Genomic DNA, 18,727 nt, shown 5'->3' on the forward strand with positions numbered 1-18,727 from the left:
AAGTATTCTTGGGATAACAAGCATTTGTATATGTCAGAGCAGGTGAGTGAGCCAAGCATCTGGATGAAGATGCTGACCTAGGGGAGAAAAATAAGTATGTGTATGTATATACACACAACACACACACAGAGAGAGAGAGAGAGAGAGAGAGAGAGAGAGAGAGAGAGAGAAAGGGGAAAGAGAGAGAGAGAGAAAGAGGGAGAGAGAAGTTGAAAGACATAACCTAAAAGAGAGCCAGACAACGGCTGATTGGAGGCCTCTAATGCTTTGAAAAAACTGCCAAATGCACTTGGATTTTATGAGATACTCTCTAACTCTTTCAATATGTCCTCTTTTATAGCATTATTGTTTTTAAAAATTTATTTATTTGCAAGCAGGGAGAGAAAAAGAGAGAGAATGGAAGTGTTAGGGCCTCCAGCCGCTGTATGCAAACACCAGACACATGTGCATCTGGCTGTAAGTGGGTACTAGGGAATCAAACCCAGGTTGTTAGGCTTTGCAAGCAAGCACCTTAACCACTTAATGTCTCAAGCCCAGCATTGCCCATTTTAATGTCTCTATGTTTCTTAAAAGTAAAACCCAAGGATAAAAACCCAGTTCACTTACTGGTTTCACTAATCCCCTTCCATGATTCCTGCCATCACCTTGTCACTTTTGATCACAGTGACCGACCACACATCATCTTTACCTCTTAGGACACCTGATATCATCCTGTCCATTTGGAATATATACTCCTGGAAGGTGGGGACAATGTGATTCATCTAGTGTTCCCTCAACTGTGGCCAACACAGTAAGTGTCTAATAAATATTTAATGAGCATTTCTGGTTAAGATCTGAATCCCTTCATTACAGAGGCATTCTGTATGTATTACTCTCCCACTGGGTATTATAAACGTATCTCCTAAGCATAGTGCTCTAGTTATTGGATTATGAGCTTGTTCATAAAAATAACCCAATATTGTGCTCCAAAGCAGATGTAGCACTGTGCACATAGAAAAAGCATCTTATGAAGAAAGAAGTGTAGCTATTTTCTCGATATCAAAACATTCCCTCTTAGAAGACCCAGGAAGCTAGTGGTATTTAGAACTCTCAGAAAGTTGCAAGGTCCACAAACCTCTACCCCCGAGGTTATCAACGTAGTAAAGGACTGTCGCATGAGAAGCCTCTCCGGTGAAGCTGTCTACAACTTGGGCAAGGGTGGGCTTTTACATGGTGCAGCTATCTTTGAGCCACCCAAGCTCCTGTAAGTAACCCCAATAAACTCACTGGATCACCAAGCTAAGCGAGTGGAATCATTTCTTTGGACTGTAATTGTTGGTGTCATGTTCACATTTCTCCAGAAGTTACATAACAGCAAAGAAGGACCTTTCAGAAGAATTAAAACTGAGCGTCTGGTTTTGGATAAAGAGGCTGGTTTAAGAATCTAAAAAGCAGTATTTACGTGGCCATAGTGTCATGCCATGTATTTGAAGGGTAACTGTCGCTACATAAAATAATTTTTAAAAGAGAACTTAAGAAATTCTAAGCACTGGGCTGACAGTGTGACTCGGGTAGAATGTTTGCTTAGCATATACGAGACCCTGAGCTCAATTCCCAATACTGCAAAAACAAAAGCAATTCTAAATACTCCAGGCCACAAGAGTGGTTGAGTAAAAACAATCTCAGATCCTATTAAGTGGTCAGTGTTTTAAGAGATTTTGTGCATTATACAAACACTTCAAAACTTGGTTTGCATCACAACATTTTTGCTCTACATTTAAAAATTCTGATGTTTCTCTGAACCAAGAAATGGGGAAAACATAACAATATCAAACAAGATGACGTTTAAGTTCTTTTAAAACAAAGGGAAAGTATGAGAAGATATTATTGATACTTAAGGTAGGCAAGAAAGTGTGGTTTTATAGATTAAAAATATAAAAAAAAGTGCTGGAGAGATGGCGTAGCGGTTAAGCGCTTGCCTGTGAAGCCTAAGGACCCCGGTTCGAGGCTCGGTTCCCCAGGTCCCACGTTAGCCAGATGCACAAGGGGGTGCACGCGTCTGGAGTTCGTTTGCAGAGGCTGGAAGCCCTGGCGCACCCATTCTCTCTCTCCCTCTCTCTGTCTTTCTCTCTGTGTCTGTTGCTCTCAAATAAATAAATAAAAATTAAAAAAAAAAGAGTTAATTAAAAAAATATATATATAAAAAAAAATTAAGACATATGCAGTTAGAATCCTATAGAACTTTACTCTCAAAATTAAGGGCAAATTCCTTGTGTCAACAGGTCACTGAGGACAAGTGAAAACTGTCCAAGGCACATTTGTACACATTCCAAACAGCCAGTGGTAGATCAAGAACACAAAATCCAATGAGGCTAACTAAAAAAGGAGGAGGCGGGGATAAAAATAAAATTACTGGACAAACTAAAGGGAGTATCACTGTTAATTCTGAGAAAATTTGCCTACTGTTCTTTTTACTCATGCAATTCTGAAAGTAAATTGTAACCAATATCTCAAGGCCATTTCTATTCAAAAAATGTTATAAATTAGTCAAATACTGCATTTTGTCTTTCATGTGTGGGTCCAAGTTTTGGATTTTTGTTTTTATTTGTACTTGGATTTTATTTTTATTTTTAAATATTTTTTATAGTTTTATTTATTTATTTAACTTACTTCACAGAGAAAGAGGGAGGCAGAGAGAGAGGGAGAGAGAGAGGAAGAGAGATAGAGAATGGGCGCGCCAGGTCCTCTGGCCATGCACCTCCTTGTGGATCAGGCTAACGTGGGTCCTGGGGAACTGAACCTGGGTCCTTTGGCTTTGCAGGCAAACACTCTAACCACTAAGCCATCCCTCCAGCCTGTTTTGGATTTTTAAACCTGTGAATGGAATAAGAGACAGTAGTAAGGGTCAAACAGCTAGAAAGGGGATGGGGCTAAGAAAAGGGATGGAGGGCTTAAGAAAGGGAATAAGGAGAGGGAGAATACTGGAGGAAAGATGGTTTAAGTGGGGTCGGGGATAGTGGATGCAGTTGAGGAGGCTGTGGGAAGACATTTAAACAAAAGTGTGTGGGCTGAAGAAATGACTCAGCAAAGGTGCTTGCTCCCAAAACCTTATGGCCCAGGTTTTACTCCCCAGTACTCACATAAAGCCAGATGCACAAAGTGTGATGCATGTATTTGGAGTTCTTTTATACTGGCAAAAGGCCCTGGTGCTTGCTATCTATCTCTCTCTTGCTCGCTCTTGCTCTCTCTCTCTCTCTCTCTCTCTGCTTGCAGATAACATATAAATTTAAAAAAAATAAAAAGATGTTATGAGTGAGCCATATAGAAACTTACTTCTTTCTTAGCCAAATAGTAGCAAAATAAAAAAGAAATTAGGTATTGTTAATGTTTTAAATACACATGTGAGCGGCCAATGAGTAAAGGATGCTGCCCTGCATTTTGGTTTATAGGGCAGCAAGCAGGAGGAGCCTGCAGGAATTCAGGTTGCCGCTGCCTAGCTGAAGGGAAGAATTTGCAGTGCACATGTACCGACAAATGAGTGCCTAGGTCTCATAAAGACTGAAGTTGATTGATTAAGCCATGGGTTCAATTCACTATTCTTTCTTTTGCCAGAAATTATGAGTTTAAAAAAATAAAAAAGTTGGGGCTAGAGAGCTGTGTTAATGATTAACACACTTGCCTGCCAAGCCAAAGGACTTCAGTTCAATTCCCCAGGACCTACGTAAGACAGATGCGCAGGGTGGTACATGCGTAAACAGTTCATCTGCAGCGGCTGGAGGCCCTGATGTGCCCATTCTCTTCTCTTTTTCTATCTCTGTGCCTCTTTCTCTCTCAAACAAATAAATTAAATTAAAATATTTTAAAAAGCTGAAATATAAAAAAATTTAAGATGAATCCAAAGGAAAAGATTTTTAACTTTACAGTTCAAATGAGGGTTGGGCTGGATTTGATTCCAAACACTATAAATAAAAAAGACATTACTAGCCGGGCGTGGTGGTGCACACCTTTAATCCCAGCACTCGGGAGGCAGAGGTAGGCGGATTTCCGTGAGTTCGAGGCCACCCTGAGACTCCATAGTGAATTCCAGGTCAGCCTGGGCTAGAGTGAGACCCTACCTCGAAAAACAAAAAACAAACAAAAGACATTACTGCATATCTAACATCCAAGATCCAAACTCTTTCTGAATTACTACAGCTAAAGCATACCTGAAACAAAGAATCCAAAGCTCTCTGATAGAATCTTCAAAAGGAAGCCTAGTTGTGGGACGTCTGAATTTTTGCGAAGCTTTAATATGCCAACTTCTTTTTGAAAAAAATGTATGCAAGAGGAGAATAAAAACATATAACTAAGGTTTTACCAAGTATCAGGCTTCATTGCAGACACGTGGTGTATTGCATATAATATAAGGTTCCATGAGGAACGGCCTCACTGTGAAGATGACGCGAGTACTTAGCAAGTAAGGTGGTTGCCGCTTCTAAGCCCTCAAAGACCATATTAATTATGTTTTAAGCTACTTAAATTTCAGTGAATAAAGCAAAACCAAGTGTGCTGTAGGTAACAGCTCTGCCTTTGGATTTAAATGACTGACACACTTCAAATTCTTCCTGGAACACAATGAAAAAAGGCATCTTGAATGGTTTTCAACATGAATTCTGCTAATAATGAGGGAGATTGAAAACAGAATATGTAATTTAACTGAGGAAGAGAAATGGAAGCTGACAATTGTCCTCTGCTGGCCGCTTAATGAGGTGCTGAGAGGCCCTGCGGAACTGTGCCTGGGAGGGTGGGAAGTCTCAGCCCGCGCGCAGAGAGCCTCCCGCGCAGAGGCAGCGGCACCGCAGGCTGGGAGTGTCCAGTTGGTTCTCCCTCTGCATATGAGCAGGTTGGTGTAGCCACACATTCACACTTAAGAGGTAGAAAATGTCAAAAAAAAAAACCTTGACTGGCAAGTCATTCTACTTCCAATGTGCTGAAAGCAAAGACAAATAGGGTTGGGTATAGGGTGCCAAATTAGATAAGACAGGACATAAATGTGATGCTCCCCACAAAAAAAAAACCCAGATATGTACATATACAGCCTAGATCCATTCTCTCTCCCTCTCTGTCCTCTCTCTTTCTCTCCCTCCCTCACACTTTCTTTTTCTTTCTCTCTAAGTATTTTCTTTAATGTTAAATTTTTTGATTGCCTTTATCTCTTTAGGCCCTAAATCTCATGGCCTCTGTAAGCAATTCTTCTATCTGTGGAGGCCTTTAGTGTGTAACATACATGAATACTCCATACTCATATACAGGAAGTAGGATTCATCTAATCAAAGAAATTGCTTCACTTAGTGTGAATTTGTAAACCTTTCAAATATCAAAACCACAATGCTATGTGCCTACGATTTGTGGGTCCATTGCAAGCCTACAAAGCAGGGGAGAACGGCAGAGTAAGCAAAATAATTACAGACAAAATCAACCAGAGCTCTCAATGCTACACAGTGCATACATGACATGGTTGACAAATCCATTTGTTCTATGCCCTTTTAGAATTTAATTTTAATTTCATATATTGTAGGATGAAGAAAAAAGAAATTCTTGACTTGGAATCCCTTGTTTGGTTATATATTTTGGGGCAGCAACTTGGGCAAAGGAAAGAGTTAAAGCCGTGTGTTTGACAGTTACTGTATTTCTTTTTCTTTTTTCTTTTTTTTTCGAGGTAGGGTCTCACTCTAGCCCAGGCTGACCTGGAATTCACTATGGAGTCTCAGGGTGGCCTCGAACTCACAGCGATCCTCCTACCTCTGCCTCCCGAGTGCTGGGATTAAAGGCGTGCGCCACACGCCCGGCTCGACAGTTACTGTTTTTGTCTCAGCACCAGTATTCATTTTTTGCAGGCCCTATTAATCTATGACATATAGACTGTTCACTTAGAAGAAGAAGGCTAAAGAAATCACAAAAGAAAGCAGGAAAAAAAGAGAATATATAGCCATAACTGAATAAAAGAGGTAATAAACACAGCCATATTTACCTAATAGGCCCACCAAGCAATCTCTGCCCACGTTATGCATTCCCTGTGCCTGAGCTACCTTCAGGGGACGGCTGCAAAACCTTCCTGGAGCTCAGCAGACACCCATGCCGGAAGGCACACCTGGCAAGAGGTGTTCAAACGTGAGGGACTAGAAAGAGGCAGAGGCTGCTTTAAGTCCCTCCAGTCACAGAGGGGCAAAAATAGAACAGGCATCAGAGACTTTATTTAACTGATAATATCCACTTTTACGATACCTGCCTGTCTTTGTCATAAAGTGCGGACCTGCTCTCTGAGAGTGGATAGGTATCATTCCTTGACTTTTATGAAGACACACTCTTGCCCAAATGCCACATTGTCTCCAGAGTGGACCCCAAGTCTCCAAGGTGATCATCATGACCCTCGGCTTTATCTTCATCCCATCTTGTCAATTTTCGCAATTTTTTGTTATCAACTCTACTTAATTGTGTTCATTTCAGTAAGAAATGGATCTTGTCACTCAGAAACACCAGACAAAATAATCCTGTCCTTGGTCTGAACTAAAATTGAAGAAATACATTCTTCAGATGTCAAACTGAAGCATAATTCATATTTGCTTTCTAAAGCCATCAGTTTAAATGAAACAATGTGTTAAAAAAACAGATCTCATTTAATCTACAAGAGGAGTACAATGGACTCAATTCTAATCTTTGTTCCGATGTTTTAGTATGCTTCAAGGAGAATATTATCTTAGTTTTTTAATTTAGTTACTTATTTGACAGAGAGAAAAGGAGACAGATAATGGGTGTGCCAGGGCCTCCAGCCACTGCAAACGAACTCCAGACACATGCACCACCTTGTGCATCTGGCTAACGTGGGTTCTGGGGAATCAAACCTGGGTCCTTTGGCTTTGCAGGCAAATGCCTTAACCACTAAGCCATCCCTTGAGCACATTATCCTAGTTTTTTTTCTGTTTTATTTTTAAAATTGTATATTTTAAAATTCTCACTATGTATGTTCATTGTACATGAAATTGTGCTACAATATGACATTTCCATACACTGTACAATGAACACATTCCCTCACTAACTACTGCCCCTCCCACTTTCATTTTCCTGGACAATTTTCCTTCTAATTTTTGACATACATACATGCATGATTTTATGCATTTACATAAAAATCTAAAACTGAAAAATGAGAGGTAATGTAGTATGTACCTTTCTGAGACTTTTTCTATGTAGAAATGTTAAAGGTTAGGAAATGATAGTTCATTAAGTGGCTACCTTATATAATTAAAACAATAATAGATGTATACATTTATATTCTAATTTTGTCACAGTGTCAGCACTCTGCTAGTACAGAGCACAGAAAAGGCGCCGTCTGTCCTAAGAGCCCCGGTGAGGTAATAACCGAGGCATGTTGTGGTCAGTTGTTCTTGTATACAAGCCCCTTACATTTAGTAGCATCAAATATAAGCACAGAACACGGCTCCGTATCTTTAGAAGGTATAGCTGGCAGCCCCTTAGGATGCTACTACCAAATGTTTAACGCCACACTCTGCATGATCACTCTATACTACTGCTGTCTAGCACAACACTTGCATTTTTGTTGGGTTAAAAGAAGATGAGTGTAAATTTGCACTATCAGTCAATCTCCCTCTGGCTTGAACCCTCTTTAGAATGCTAACAGTGGACAGAAATGGTCTCTGTAGAAGGAAACCACAGGCTCCACTGTAGGGAAGGCTTCCTCAACACAGAAATGAATGCAGTGCGCCCCCACCCCATCCTTTTCCACTTCCATGCCATCCCCAAGCTTTACTAAATGATGACTGGCAAGGCTCCAGGTTGGGGATAGAACGCTTTGGGAAGCATGACCTCAGGGATTCCATCGGGAGCAATACCCGGCTCTCTCGAGTTCTTGCCTCCAGGAAGCACAGTAGGATCCTTGCGCTGACAGCTCTCAGTGATACAACAAAACGTCACAGTCCGGGCAGTTTAGACAACAGAAAAGTATCCTTCTGGTACAGTTCTGGAAGTGGAAAGTCCAAGGTCATAGGTGCTGGTAAGGACTTGTTTCTTCCCTCTCACTAAATGCTCACATGACGTCTTCATGTATCGAGGAGAGAAGGCTGGCTCTTAGGCGAGTGCCTCATCCTCCTGACCTCAGAGGCACTAACAAGCTCTGGAGTCTTATCTCCAAACACCATCTCAAAGAAGCATGTTAGCTCAACATATGAATGCTTAGCAGAAACAACCGGTACTTAATGGGCAGTTGAGGAAATGAGAGAAAACTCTCAAATGTAGCTGGGGACATGACTCAGTTGGTAAACACTTGCAGATCAACAGTTCATTCTACAGCCCCAGCATGCTCATGGTGAGATGGGAAGCAGAGGCAGGATGATATCCCAGAAGCTCAAGGTGAGCCCAGCAAAGAACAAAGGACAAGAATCCAAGCGAGGAGCGTGGCTTCTCTAAAAAGCCTCAAGCGAGGTGGGCAGGAGAGGACCAACCTGAAAGCAGACCGCTGCCTTCCTCACACATGCCACCGCACAGGCACATGTGTGCCCAGACTTACACAGATAAGTAATATTAAAAAAAAAAAAAGGAAGAAGAAAAAGAGTCTAGAAAGAGGTTAACCGTTGGGTGACGGGGTAAAATACATAGCTAAAACAAGTGCAAGTTAAACTGTGAGTTTTACCCCCTTCTTTTCCATAAATCCTTGTAAGGGTTTGTCATTAAGAGAAAAGCAAAAAGACTCTTGTTTTTACTTTTCTCTTTTGAGTTTTGCCTTTAACCAATGATTGGACCAAATAAATCCAAGGGGCCACAAAAAATGACACTATTAATAATTTTTAAAGAGCTATCCAGCTGCAAGAAAACGCAAATGCAAAGACGCACGAGACTGTGGAGGACGTGGAGTGAATAATTCACCATGAAAATATTAATATTTAACACAGCACTCTGAACTATGCACTAACGTTATGGGTTAAAGATATTCTTTTGAATAACATTTAGCAAGAGAGTTAAACTGGTTAGTGAAAGGTCAACATGAGGTCACAGTCATGCATGCAGTTGGTTGTTTCTGTCCTGAGATCACAGAGCGCTCGCAGCTGCTTTTCTGACTCATCTAAATGCCTTAAAACATCTGTGTCTGCATCACAAGAGGGAGAGAGCAAGCACACAGAGAAAAGTTATTCACCGCTATGAGGAGAAAGAACCATTAAGTACACAGCCCTGCTGGCAGTGATAGTTTATGTGGAGTTTCTGAAGAGGAAACTTGTGCAAATGACAGAAAATAATGAAAAAAAACCACCTTCATGACGCTTACCAAAAACACCTGCAAATAACTAAGACAAAAGTCATCAGAAAAGAGGAAACAAAATATTAATAACATGAGAATTCAAATACTTTAGCAAAAGAATGCCTATAAAACCATGAACTCTGAGAAAGAACTTAGGATGTGAGAATTGTGACAATGTCACAGAATCCACAGTACGATGATGACTTTGAAATTATAAAAAATAATACAAACGAACAAAACAATGAGAAGTAGAGGTAGAAAAGTCATGAGTATTACTTTCCATGGCATTCCTAATGGTGAGTTAGTTAATATTGTCTAAAATGAAAACATGTACTACAAAAATAGAGGCAAAATGATTATTTTTAGCAACACACAAACAATTCAAATCTGTCAGGTGTGCTGGCACATGCTTTTAATCCTAGCAGGTGGAAGGCAGAGGTACGAGGTTCACTGTGAGTTAGAGGCCAGCCCGATACCACGTAGTGAGTTCCAGGTCAGCCTGGGCTACAGCAAGACTCTACCTCAAAAAAAAAATTAATTATTTAAAAAAATCCAATCTGCAAATGAAATCTCTTCCTTAGTTCTAGTTATAAAATAAAATTCCAGGGCTGGAGAGATGGCTTAGCGGTTAAGCGCTTGCCTGTAAAGCCTAAGGACCCCGGTTCGAGGCTCGGTTCCCCAGGTCCCACGTTAGCCAGATGCACAAGGGGGCGCACGTGTCTGGAGTTCGTTTGCAGAGGCTGGAAGCCCTGGCGCGCCCATTCTCCCTCTCCCCCTCTATCTGTCTTTCTCTCTGTGTCTGTGGCTCTCAAATAAATAAATAAATAAATAATAAAAAAATAAAATAAAATAAAATTCCAGGTTACCTATAGGGTAAAATGTGATAGGAAGACCCTTAAATAACCAAAAATGTTTCTCCTAGGAAAATTTAAAAGTTGAGAGAATATTTCTACCTATCCTCCTATTTCCCCAATCCCAGTTTAAAATGACAGCACTGGAAATTCTAGCTGCCGCGCGCTCTGGCCTACAGCACGTTCTCCTGGCCTGGCTTTGCCCTCACGCTCTAAGCTCGAGGTCTTTTCTCAGAGTTCGCAGCTGTCCTCACCACCCATTCTGGTCATTCTTGCAGCCACTTTCTACAATATGACCTCGTCACAGCTTTTCCACTAGCTTCACTGTCCTGAAGGTCAGGAAGAATCTGTAATGTGCCAAGTTAGAAGGATGATTATTTTCTTTAATCATGAAACAACGCCTAAAGCATAAGAGTCCTCACAATGAAAGGCAGGTATCCCTCAGGGAAAGTCGGGTGGGGCCTTCCAGATTACAAATGTGGTGAGGGAAAGGTTGTAATTATACAGGAGGCACTCTCTGACTGACTGACTGACTGACTGACTGACTTATGGGTATTGACATATGCAATGTTGACACCCTACTGGCACCCAATCACAACACCTGCATTTTCTGTTCCAAGGAAATAATCCCATGGTATTGTTCCAGATAATTCAATGATACCTGTTAATAGCCATACAAATGCAGTATCCTGAGAATTTAAATCTCTCCAAGTCAAACTAGAGCAGTTAAAACCTTACATTTTACCTCTTTAATAAATGAATTGTGGTTCTTCTGCATGCGAGACATGACTTTGCCTGGTTAAAAATGACACTTCACACCCCTTCAGTTCTCTTTTTACTTGTGGTCTCTTCATTTGCTCAGCTCAGCAGTTAGCTTCTCTTCCAGAGCAGAGTGCCTGCCAGCTCTTAACATGTCATCCTCCAATGGCACTGTTCTCTCTCTTTGTTCCCCGGGTCCTTCTCCAGAGGTGTCACTTGGTGGGTAAAAGAAAGTACGCACTTGCACTGCAGCGAGTGCTCCTGTGAATGCTCAAAACAGGTCTGCTGGCGATGACATCACTACCCCTGCTACCACTGTGATTCTTCTCTCTGTTAATAGGTGCTGCGTGGTAATTGGTAGGGAATCCCTGACAGCTAGAGACAGACTAAGAGAGAACCCTTGGTTCTCTGACATAATCTCCTTGCATTAAAATAGTTTTAAAGGAATGTTGTTTTTGTTTTTGTTTTTTTTAATTTGAGAGCGACAGACAAAGAGAAAGAGGCAGTGAGAGAGAGAGAGAGAATGGGCGCGCCAGGGCCTCCAGCCACTGCAAACAAACTCCAGACACGTGCGCCCCCTTGTGCATCTGGCTAACGTGGGACCTGGGGTATCGAGTCTCAAACCAGGGTCCTTAGGCTTCACCGGCAAGTGCTTAACCGCTAAGCCATCTCTCCAGCCTCCCCCCCCCCCCCGCTTTTTTTAAGATAGGATATCACCCAGACTGGCATCGAACTCATGGAAATACTCCTGCTTCAGCTTTCTGAGTGCTGGAACTACAGGTGTGAGCCCCCATCCTTAGAAAACATATTTAAAAGGCTCCAAATTACCAGTAAATTTCTGGGGGACAATCTCTTGGAACTCCCCAATACTACCTCCGTTTCTCGTTTGCCAGATCATGGGATCAAACAACCAGTAGGGAGAATGGGCAGTAGAGAGTGCACATTCAATGAAAAATCTATACTAAATGCCTGTGTAATTTTCCATTTCCTCTTAGCCTCATTAAAAAGAAAATATAAAGAGGCGGAGTCAACTTTAATTAAATATTGTCATAATTTAACATCCTTATGATGTGTTTAACAGAATATCCAAAATAGTAATTTTAATATGAACTCCCTATAAAAGTTATTAATATGGTATTTTGGATCTTTATCCACACTAAATTTCTGAAATATGGCTTTTGTCTTTCTAACAGCCCACATCTGTTTGGACTGGCCACATTTCAAGTGCTCAAGAGCCATCTCTGGCCGGTGGCCACCACACAGGGAAACCATAGGGACTAGAGGCTATAGTAGGTAAGTGATGGGACACAATGCCGCAACATAGGGGTGGTTCTTTGACATTCAAATCTGTGCTTCCCTCTTTCTTGGCAATAAATAGCTTCAGGAACTCCCTGTTAATATGGAATAAAGACCCAATGCCTCAAAGGACATGGAGATTTTTGCCCTCTCTTATCCAGTGGACTGGAGGTGGTGAGTGCAGGCAGATAGACGATACCAGGACTGCAAGAGTAAGGAACAGGCCAAAGAGCTTAGTGCTCCCCCACTGCCTCCCCCAATGGCCTCCAAGAGCCTGGCTGAGTGTGGGATGGGAAAATCCACTTTGCGGCTTATCCCTGCACAAACCACATGCTAAAACAGAAAACGGAGCTCCCAAGCATTAGTCGGATCACTAAGGGCAGCAAAAACTGAGGCCTGTTCCCAGATCCAGGGAAAATAACTTTTGTAGAATCAATATACAGATGTCAAAAATATCTGATTATGTGTAACTGAAAGTAACAGAGGAGATATCCAGGTATAAGCAACAACACACAGTGTCCCAAGAACCAGTCACCAGAAAACAGCCAGCATGATGAACAAAGATGAATTCTAACTTATTAAAAGCTGGGAGGAGGGGTCATGTTCCAGAAGCAAGGTAGAAAAGGCAAAATACAGCACAGTGTTTACTACGAGCTCTTTTGTACAAGGAACCAGGAAAAAAGGTTGAACGTCTTTAATCCAAATCTCCTGAGTATTATCTGGTCCCAATCTGACATTTTTGATAAGTGACATGATGTTATACGTGCACCTCTTCCCATCTGGCCTCATGGGACAGTTTGCATAAAATGTGTTCAGTGTATAGGAAAAAGAAATATTTAAACTTGGGAACCAACCCCAAGGCAACTCATCGTGAATTTGCAAATATTGAAAACTTTGTAAAACCCAAAATACTTTTGGTCCCAAGCATTTCATATAAGAGTAACTAACGCAACCTGTATTCTCCTTGTGTGAGAAGGATAAACTCGAAATAATGAAAATGTGTACCAATAAAGGTTGAGGTAGAAATGAGACTTGAATGCAATATTTGGGGGGGAGGATAGGTTGGAGGTATATTCTCAGTGTAGCCAAGAAGGACCTGGAACTCACTCTGCAGCCCAGGCTGGCCTCAAACTCATGGCGATTCTCCTACTTCTGCCTCATGTGCTGAGATTCAAGGTGGGTCCCACCAGGCTGTACACACCCTGCTGAATGCAATTTCTATAGAGTTAACAGTGTGGATGTTTTCTACGTTTTCAAAAGTAAAATAATAAGGAAGGAAAAACCAGAATAGAAACAATTATAAATGAATTAAAATGCTGGCAACGGATAAACATTGGGCTTATCACTTTCAAGTCAAATCTTTTCCTGACTGGATGGTCATGGTGGGGTTTGCTATAAAAATAAAGGAACTGCTAAGGTATCTTAGGCTTTATTCCGCTTACATGGATGATCACATGATATAATTTTTAACTACATAAATTATAGGGGAAAGAAAACAGACACATCCTTGGCATGGCACGTCATTAGGAACAATGAAATTTTTACTAAAGGAGATAAAATACAAAGAGAAGAAATTCTTTTAAATGAATGCATGGGTCCAACCTGAAGCAGTGGCCCCCGCAGAAGACTTACCTCCTGGCAGTACTGCAGGATGCCCTCCTTGGTGCCAATGCAGGTTTTGGTCCCTGAAGGGTCTGACTCCCACTTCCCATTCTGCACATTCATGTGCATGTTCAGTTTGCCACAGAACATGGCGATCTGGGGTTCTGCAAGCAGCCCAGCATTGCCATCAGTGGGCACCTAAAATAAATAAGTCTCCATTAGTTACCAAATCCACAGTTTCAAGGCAGAGATTCAAAAAGGAATAGAGAATGGGACAACAATATTAAAATGTCGAGTCTTGGGGCTGGAACAACGGTTCAGTGGTTAAGGTATTTGCCTGCAAAGCTTAACAACCCTGATTTGATTCCGGTACCCATGTAAAGCCAGATACACAAGGTGATGCATGCATCTGGAGTTCACTTGCAGTGGCGAGAGGACCTGGTGCACTCATACTCATTCTCTCTCTGCCCCCGCCCTCCTTGCAGGTAAATAAATATTTTTTTAAGTCTATTCTCAGTAATCTTCAAGCATAATAGTCTTGCTTCAGCATTCCTTTGGGCAAAGTATTATCTGTCCTTACAGACATGGGAGCCACCTATATAATACATTGCTTTCTTTTACATAAGTATATGTAGAGGCAAGAATGAACAATATTGAAATAAATTTATTCATTCAAAAGTTTATGGGCTGGGGCGATGGCCCAGCTGTTAGAGGCTCTTTACTGGGTTTGACTCCCCAGTACCCACACAAAGCCAGATGCATAAAGTGGTGAATACATCTGAAGTTCATTTGTAGTGGCAGGCGGCCCTGAAGGCCCATATTCATTCATTCATTCACAATCTTTGCAAATAAAGGAATAAAAATATTTTTTAAAACTTATAATTTTCCCATCCAAGATTTTGTAACATCTGTTAAAAGGTTCTGACAATATCCAGATTTTCTAAAGTAAATATAATCACTGCGAAGCAGCCCACATTCTCCTGATAACCAGCTGACTCCCACACAGAGCACAATCCAGTCGCTGCCTGATGATCAGACAGAGGTGACAGCTGAGAGCAAAATGTTACCAGTGTGCCTCATTCATTAGCATGTGAGTGCACTGTACTGAAGACGTCACCATCTACACATGAAAGTAAATATTTTGGCCATTACACCAGGTTTTCCCTAGAACAGTCTTTTATTTCTCACTCTTTCAGTTCCGTAAGCAGGTTAAGAGTGGTGATGTCCCATCTCTCAAGGAGGCCAGGTCTCATGTGGAGCTTGGCAGAGCATCTGCTGTATAATTAGCTCCAAATATGCTCCAGGGCTGCAGAGACAGCATCTCTTTTGATCCCTCTTCCTTGACTTCCCAAGGATTAGGATCACAACTGTGCACCATCATGGCCAGCTAGATAATTATTTTTGAAAGGGAAAGTTGAAAGTTCCAGAATATCTATCCTATCTCATTCAACAGATTGGGCAAGAGATGAGAAATAAATCCAGTGGAGTTACTTTAAGTCAAGGACTCAAACAACACATTAAGTGCCATTCTTTTCTCATGGAATCTAGCTGCTCAGGAAATGGGACATCTACAGCGGGAAGAATTAACCTCCATCAACAGCCGCTCAGGTAGTCACATCCTGGGTGGCTCCATAACACGTTGAGTCATTGCCAAAACGGGAGCAAATATACCCAGACTAAAATTGCCTTGGAGAGATTACAGTTTAAAACATGTCTTCATGGGGATTGGGAGATGACTAGTGGTTAAAGGCACTTGCTTGCAAAGCCTGCCAACCCTGGTTCAATTCCCCAGCACCCACATAAAGCTGGACTCAAAAAGTGGCACAAGCATCTGGCATTCATTTGCAGCATCAAGAGTCCCTGGTGGTACCTCTCTCTCTTTCTCTCTCTCTCTTTCACACACACACCCTAACATAAGTAAAATTTAAAAAAATTCTTTCCACAACAATATAAAACAGACCACACATGTGCCCATCTGGGTCATCTTCATTGGATTTTGTTCAACAACAACACAGTGTTATTCTTTGTAAAAACAAACAAACAAGTCTACTCGCAAGTGCAAGACCTGCTGAAAAATGTCCAAACCATGCTCCAGGTAAGTGTCTCTAACAAATTTATGTCTTGATAGTGCCAGATGTTCAGGTCATTCATTTCATACAGCAGCAGATGCTGCAATGTCAGATAATCTGCAGAATGGCTGGGACCCTTCACGCCTCCCATTGAGTTCCTTGCCACAACTATCACTGCCACAAGACTTGAGTCTCACTCTCTACCAGATATAAAGCAGCAGCCTGTGCAGGATGCTCTCACAGCTCTCTTGAGGAATTAAAGGGAAAATTGGTGTCTGGTTCTAACATGGTAAGGAGGTTAAAGCAAGTCGAATAGTAATTATATACCTGTGGATAAAGCCCTCAAAAACTCTACAACCCACATATGGAACCCCAAATGTAGTCCCCATAGTACTTCAATTTACACAGTAGTGGCCCAAAGATGTCCACTCTAAGAATTGTGATATCTTATCCCTAGCTGAGAAGAGACTACAGAGCCTTTATTACAGTAGAGTAACATTTTTTTTTTCAATGAATCCCATCCTTTAAATCTCAAAATTTCCCTAGATTTCTATTTCTTATAGTCTGTTCATGATCACATCTAAGAAATATGCTCTACCTCTTGACCAGTTCAAATGCACTTGAACCCATTTCCTTCTTTCAAAGACCACTTGATGGATCATTTGTTTCCTGAGGTGCCCAGGCCCTAAGAAAGCTCTCCGTGAGACTGGACAGATGGATCAGTGGTTAAGTTGCTTCCCTGCAAGGACCCAAGTTCGATTCCCCAATATTCACATAAAGCTGGATGCACAGTGGCGCATGGAATTCATTTTCAGGGTTTGGAACCCCTGGCGCACTCATTATCTCTGCCTGTCCCCCCATCCCCCCCTTGCAAATAAATAAAAATACTGAAAAGAAGAAAGCCCTCCATGATTCTCCCACCTTGCTGGTATTCACAACCCTGTATAGTCACCATCTACAATACATAGGATTTTGTGCAATAGACAGAATGATGGCAAAAAGGATGATGTGTGACTTCTACAGAAAGGCTAAGGAGGGTACTGGGTTTCTCAGTGCTCCGTGGGACCAGTCACTGAGCGGAAGGCAGTCAAACCCGGAGCTCACTGATTTGGGGAAACAAGCTAACCAGCCAGCCCTGAGGATTTTCTAGTCTCTACCTCCTCCATGCTGAGACTACGGTCATATTCACCTCTGGCTTCCACACACACGTGCACCAGCACCCATGCACACACAAACACATTCCCATGCATAGACATGCATACATACACAACACACACACACACATCCCCATGCAAAAATTTTTAAAATTCCATGTCTGTATATGTGGGTATGCAGATAAATTGTGGTACTTTCTTCTACAAGTTTAAATAAATCAGGTACATACTATCAAGTGATCTGTAATATCTAGTGAAGTCTTACTTTTAGCAATGTTGGTTTCCAATGGGTAATATATACTTTAGTTCCTTTCAAATTTTCTAGCAGATGAAATTTAATAATGTTGAATAATGGTCACTCTTCATGGCCAACTTGAAGAGATTTAGGATGGCCATGGAAGTACATCTCTACATGTGCCTATGAGAGGTTAAACTGAGTATTAACGGCACCAACCCACGGACTAGGGAACCAACCTGAATAAGAAGGATAAAGCCAGCAGAGCTCCAGCATGTGTCCCTCTCTGCTTCCTGGCTATAGTTGTGATGTGACCGTACTCCTAACTACAGATGTAATGTGACCGTACTCCTAACTATAGTTGTGATGTGACCATACTCCAACTATAGATGTGATGTGACCATACTCCAAACTATAGTTGTGATGTGACCATACTCCAACTACAGATGTGATGTGAGCATACTCTTGCTGTTAAGACTCCCCCACTATGATGGGCTGTACCTTCAAACTGTTGGCTAACATTAACCCTTCCTTCCTTCCTCAAGTTGCTTTGTCACTTATTTTATTACAGGAACAAGAAAAATAACTAATACAAAGGTCAACTTTTAAAATACATATATAGAGAAACATGGCATGTCACTTGTCAACAGTTTAATAATTCAAACTGTGATTCCTCATATATCATAGTAAATTACTGAATTCAGATCTATAAAATGGATTAGGTATATAATATGCATCTTGGTATGCTTCACACTACAAAAGGCCCTTTACAAATAAATACTTAAATCACCAAACTGTTTCTCAGAGGGAAAAAAAAAAAAATGTTTTCCAAGCCAACACCAGCTGTGAACGTGAAGAGTGAAGCAGTCAGACTAGCTGTACACATGGAACCAGAAGCCTTTGCGTCCTTACGGGAGCCCACCTCAAGAAAGCCCGCAGTTTAAACAGCATGTCCCTGGTCCAGTTAATCAAAATAGGGCAAGCCACAGCATCCTTGCCTGCAGCAAAGAACCCATCACGAAACACAGTCTGCTTGCTAGAATCAGCAAAGCAGCCGCATCCATGCCAAAAAGAAAGAACCATGACCAGAACATGGGGCCACACAGGAAATGAGACTCTGCTGTCCCTTCAAGGGCCTCACGGCTTTACTCAACCCTATTCCTGAATGAAGACTCAAAACTACATTCAAAACGTAAATCACATTCAAAATCCTACTTAGGATCTATTAATATGGACATTCATAAAACTGCAGTCTTTGTGTCCAAGAATATTTGCTGTCATAAAAATGAGTGGTGGCACACACCTTTAATCCCAGCACTCGCGAGGCAGTGGTAGAAAGATCACTGAGAGTTCAAGGCCACTCTGAGAGTACATAGTGAATTCTAGGTCAGCAAACCCAATATATATATCACTATACATATGTATAAAATGAGTGTTCATGCCAGGCATGGTGGTGATCGCCTCTGATCCAAGCACTTGGGAGGCAAAGGTAAGAG

General features: G+C 41.5%; 1 protein-coding gene across 3 annotated transcripts in view; it reads right to left on the reverse strand.

Moving 5' to 3' along the window:
- LOC101608200 (amyloid beta precursor protein) overlaps window positions 1-18,727 on the reverse strand; it is a 263,853-nt gene that overhangs the window by 189,220 nt on the left and 55,906 nt on the right. For all 3 annotated transcript variants that reach the window (XM_004654380.2, XM_004654382.2, XM_004654385.2), the window contains exon 2: window positions 13,804-13,971. In XM_004654380.2, the coding sequence (XP_004654437.1) occupies window positions 13,804-13,971 (168 nt within the window). The remainder of the gene's footprint in view (window positions 1-13,803; window positions 13,972-18,727) is intronic.

This window comes from Jaculus jaculus, chromosome 5 (assembly GCF_020740685.1).
Source record: "Jaculus jaculus isolate mJacJac1 chromosome 5, mJacJac1.mat.Y.cur, whole genome shotgun sequence".
Lineage (NCBI taxonomy): Eukaryota > Metazoa > Chordata > Mammalia > Rodentia > Dipodidae > Jaculus > Jaculus jaculus.